General features: G+C 35.6%; 1 protein-coding gene across 1 annotated transcript; it reads left to right on the forward strand.

The window, feature by feature from the left end:
- Positions 1-578: 578 nt before the first annotated feature.
- Positions 579-3812, forward strand: LOC113899605 (olfactory receptor 4F4-like). The gene is made up of 3 exons (XM_027552864.1): positions 579-632; positions 799-885; positions 2883-3812. The coding sequence occupies exons 1-3, from the start codon at positions 579-581 to the stop codon at positions 3810-3812; spliced, it is 1071 nt and encodes a 356-aa protein (XP_027408665.1).
- The last annotated feature ends 1886 nt before the right edge of the window (positions 3813-5698 follow it).

The following is a 5698-nucleotide window of genomic DNA, read 5'->3' on the forward strand; positions in this document are numbered from 1 at the left end:
GGATCATTGCTCAAATAATCAAAGAAATTTTGACACTTTAAATTGTCTCTCTATTCTTCATTTGTGTGTGCTCTATTCTTCTTTAAAACCCCATAAAACAAGCAGTCCAAGGCTGACTGCTCTACAATGGGCATACTCGGTGTACATTATTGAGCGAGCAACTGAGCACGCGCACACTAACTAGTTCTTCTCCCTCTGCTAGTCAGACCATGTCCACTCACCCAAGTCATCTGGGACTAGAAATGGCAACTTAGTTCTGGAATACTGTTTTTGTTTTTTTGAAAGTTAATCCAAAAATGTTTTAAAACTGTGCTTAACTCCACCATTAGAACTGTATTATTGTCCTCACACTGACCTTGACAAAAGGCACACTTTCCAGATGATATTCTCAATTCAGAGAGACAAGAATAAAGTGGTCTCAAGGGAGCATAGCATGGGTAGTTTGAGAGTTTCCTACTCCGGAGGCCACTCTCTACACTAAATATATGCCTCACACTCCCCCATAAATGCTGGTCACAACAAAAAGTGGATACTTTGCTTTGATGCAATATGATTCTATTTCAGATTCTATTTAGAATATGGAGAATGTTTTATCCTGGGGAAAAAATGTGGTCAAATACGGTGTCTCTCTGGTAAGAAGATACACTCTACACTCTGTTAATTTCTTAACTTCTCCCTTAGTTCCCTTCCTCTGTCATATTTAAGAAAATATTTTAATGCCATACTTCCATGCACACTAATTAGAATGGTTTGGAATTGTGCATAGCTTTCAGAAATATCAAGGGTTTCTTCTCCAAGGTACATCTTGGAACTTCTGGACTGTCTACATCATCAAAACGAGTAACTTCTACACAGTCTTACAGCTCCGTAGGTGCCCTCTTTGAGGTAGTATTCAGGTCTTCACAATCATCAGATCCACAGTCATAGGGTCTACAGTTTTCCTGACTTAAGGAAAACTATATTCTAGGCACAGATACATAACTATAATTAACAGAAATTTCCAAATATTGAGAAAAGTGATGATTACTAATTTAACTCAGAAAGGAACCTGATAGAGATTATGGAAAGAAATCTCTCAAAGCCTACGATAGTCAATAGTTACCATGGAAATGAAATTATGCTCTTGGAACTGAACAGGAGATTGCAGAATGACAGCATAGATGCAGGACTGGCATCAGAGAGCATCGGGATTGCACTCCAGTCATGCTATTTCCCAGCTCTGAGACTCTAACAGGTTACACTAAGAGCCAAACTCAGAATAGTACAATATATTTCATTCATTTTATTGTATTTGGTTAATGTGAAGATTACTTTATAGACAGTGTGGATGAAAATCTCTAGCATAATGAGAGGTATTCAGAGAGAGTGACAGGGAGATACAAAGAAACAGAGAGGTTTACTTTTCCCATGACACTGAAATTACCAGCTCAAAAATGAAAATTAAAGTTGTCCCATTTTTTTAATTTTTACTTTTTAATTTTTCTTGAGTTTTTTTTGTGAATTCTGCTCTAACTCATTTGATTTTATAATTATACTCTTAGAATCTTTACAGTTAGTTCTACTTAAGGTAAAGTTGAAAATTACATGCTGATTTATATAAGTAATTTTAACGTGTTGTTAATATAGTTTTAATATAATTATCCTGAAAGTGAAAGTGAAGTAGTTCAGTCGTGTCCGTCTCTTTGCGATCCCATGGACTGTATAGCCCACCAGGCTCCTCCGCCCATGGGATTCTCCAGGCAAGAATACTGGAGTGGGTTGCCATTTCCTTCTCCAGGGGATCTTCCCAACTCAGGGATTGAACCCAGGTCTCCCACATTGCAGGCAGACACTTTAACCTCTGACCCACCAGGGAAGCCCAATGATTATCCTAGTAGCAATATTTTGCCCTTTCTAATTTAACTAAAGTAATATTAAAAACCTATTAAGTTAGTATTAGGTGAAAAAGCTGGCATAAGCTTTTATTTTTTGATATAACATATACCACCTACAATTTATTTCTTTTTCACTGAAGTGCTCAAAAGTGATCACAGTTCATAGTAAGAAAATATTCAATAAATTCCTGTTTACCACACTATAAAAAAGTAAAAGCCCCTCCTACATCTATAGCTTTCTAATTCTATTTTTATTTTCATCCTTGGTACCTGATAACTCTCTGGATTCAAACAAAAACAGTCTCATCAATAGCTTCAGTTACAGACAACAGGAGGGTAAACCCAGACTAAACCTCAGGCCCACAGCATTGAATTGATCATAATTCTTGATTCATAGTATATTCACACCATTTCTAATGGCAATTTTGGATTTGCTTGTTTTTTTAATAATAAAACTATAACTGTAAAACATAACTAATACAAGACTTAAATAGTTATAATATCATATAGCTGATAATATGTGCATCTTCATCCTGATCCTTAGCTGCCCAGAGTTGGAGTTACTTACATCATTTTTTAATACATAGTAATATATAGAAGTTTCTACAAAATGCAGCATTTTCTATTGCTATTCATTTTATTTGCTAATAAAATGAATTATTTTATTTAGCAAAAATTATGCTAATCTCTTTTTTCTTCATTACCATGTCTCAAAAAGCTACATCTCTGTCATTGTATATAGTTGTACTTTATTTGCTATGTTTCTGAATATTCCATAGTCCTGTTTATGTGCATAATTACAAATATCTCCATATATACAGTTGTAAGAATTTATCTCGAGTGTGCAAATGAGACTGAAATTGCTGGACCATAGGATGTGTAAGTATTGAGTTTTATAAGAAAATCACAAATTTTTTTCCAAAGTGCCTATTTAAGGATACACTTTCATCAGCAATAAATAAGAAACCTGCTTTATTCAGAAAATATATTTTCATTTCTTTCCTTCAGATAAAATTAGAAGAAACTGAACTAAATGGAAGAAGTAACCAGTCTGTAGTGTCTGAATTTATTTTTCTTGGGCTGTGTGATTCATGGGAACTCCAGGCCGTCCTCCTAGTGATATTTTCTTCTCTTTATTTAATCACCATTTTAGGCAACATCTTCATTGTTCTCCTAATTACTGCTGACCTTCATCTCCACTGTCCTATGTACTTCCTGTTAGCCAATCTTTCCTTCATTGACTTATGCCTTTCATCAGTAACCACTCCTAAAATGATCACAGACTTTCTCAAGGCAAACAAGACCATCTCTTTTGGAAGCTGCATGTGTCAGATTTTTTTTGGACATTTTTTTGGAGGGGGTGAGATGGTGCTGCTTGTGTCAATGGCCTATGACCGTTATGTGGCCATCTGCAAGCCACTCCATTACTCTAGCATTATGAACACACAAATGTGCATTCGGCTAGTGATGATATCATGGATCACTGGCTTTGTGCATTCAATAAGCCAACTAGCTATAATTATACAATTGCCCTTCTGTGGACCCAGAGAATTGGATAGCTTTTTCTGTGATATTCCATTGGTGATCAAGCTAGCTTGCGTGGACACTTATGTTTTAGAAATATTGATAAATGCTGACAGTGGGGTACTTGCCACAGTCTGCTTCATTCTATTGCTGATCTCTTACTCTTATATTCTGCTTACTCTCTGCCATCAGTCGAAGGATGGGGCATCCAAGGCTTTCTCCACTTGCACTGCCCATATCACAGTGGTCATGTTATTCTTTGGGCCCTGTATCTTCATCTACCTGTTTCCACTCAACATCACTTGGGTGGACAAGTTTCTTGCTGTATTTTATGCAGCCATCACACCACTACTAAATCCAGTCATTTACACTTTAAGAAACAAAGAGATTAAAATTGCCATTAGGAGACTATGATGATAGCTTATGGATTTCTGTTGGCATTTCATGATCTCGCATTATAAGAATGTGATAATTCCCAATTCACATATGGAAACCATGTGTATCTCTTGGCGAAAGTTTTGTGTCAATTCTACAGCATTCCAGAATTATCAAAATGAGTCCCTGTTTGGGAAATGTGGCCAGTCTTTAGAGCAATGATTTTGGTTGTTCTCAAGAATGATTTGGAATTAACAACAATGTTAATGTTAATTATTACTATCTGTACTGCTACTTCAACACAGACCACCACACCTGGAAATTTTCTAATCTGTTATGCATTTCTTTCAGCAAAGAATTTCATGTGGATCTTTTCTCTCTCTCTCTTTTTTTTTAAAGTTTATACACTGAATGCAGGGGTTTGTGCATGCTCAGTCATGTCTGACTCTGTGATGCCACAGACGGTAGCCCACCAGGCTCCTCTGTCTATGGAATTTTCCAGGCAAGGATACTGGAGTGGGTTGCCGTTTCCTACAACAGAAGATTTTTCCCTACTCAGGGATCAAACCCACGTCTCCTGTATCTCCTGCATTGGCAAGCAGATTCTGTACCACTGAGCCAGTGCACTGAATACTGCTATCTTTATTTTACAAATTGATAAATTAGTCTATTGATTAGTTAACATTCTAGTTACCTTCTGGAGAGATAGCTAAGAGGGAATCATTAAGTATTCCTAATCATATTCAGAAAGAAATCTGAGTCATAATCATAATCTGGAGAGAGTGTTGTGCCCCCAACATCATGTCTCAGTCATTTCTGAAACAGTGTCTTTAAGAGATACATATTCAATACAAAGATGGCTATATTAACAACTTTTGGAGATTTTGCTTTTTCCCTTCCTATTTATAAATGGGTTAGGCAGTTCATTATACAAGTGAGTCAAAATATCTAGTTTTGGAATAAACTATTCATTTAATTCACTGAAGTGTTCACATAATCTTTAAGAACGAGATAATGTACAGAGTTTGTGAATTATTCATTAGTACCTATAACAAAACAAAACTTTCTTCAGAAATTTTCCTACTCTGGGCCTCAAAATTTTATATAAATTTATATCCATTTATCTGAAATCAATGGATCTAGATATACTGCAAATTTCACATTACTTTTTAAAGAAGACATAGTCTTGTGTATTTTGTAACATTTACAATAGAAAATCTCAGGAATAAACCCTTAAATAAAATAATTGCCATTTTCGTATGTGTATGTGTATGTGATATGATATGTATCCTGATTTTTTTTAATTTTTCTACATCTGCATACTCGGTTTGTATACTATTTATTAACTTGTCTTTGATAACATTGATTTTTTTCTTATCTTTTAACATTCTGTTTTAAAGCCACTCCAGTATTTTTGCCTGAGAAATCCCATGGACAGAGTTGCCTATCGGGCTACAGTCCATGGGATCACAAAGAGTCGGACACGACTGTGTGACTGAAAAAAAACAAAAACAAAAAATTCACAATTTCACATTTCTTTTAATTTTCTTTTTATTGAAGGATAATTACTTTAGAGAATTTTGTTGTTTTCTGTCAAACCTCAACATGAATCAGCCATAGGTATATATATATATTCTCTCCCTTTTGAACCTCCCTCCCATCTCCTGCCCCATCTCACCCCTCTAGATTGATACAGAGCCCCCGTTTGAGTTTCCTGAGGCATTTAAAAAATTCCCATTGGCTATCTATTTTACATATGGTAATGTAAGTTTCCATGTTACTCTTTCCATACATCTCACCCTCTCTTCCTCTCTCCCCATGTCCATAAGTCTATTCTCTATATCTATTTCTCCACTGCTGCCCTGTAAATAAATGCTTCAGTACCATTTTTCTAGATTCTGTTTATATGTGTTAGAATACAATAT

This window comes from Bos indicus x Bos taurus, chromosome 10 (genome assembly GCF_003369695.1).
Source record: "Bos indicus x Bos taurus breed Angus x Brahman F1 hybrid chromosome 10, Bos_hybrid_MaternalHap_v2.0, whole genome shotgun sequence".
Classification (NCBI taxonomy): domain Eukaryota; kingdom Metazoa; phylum Chordata; class Mammalia; order Artiodactyla; family Bovidae; genus Bos; species Bos indicus x Bos taurus.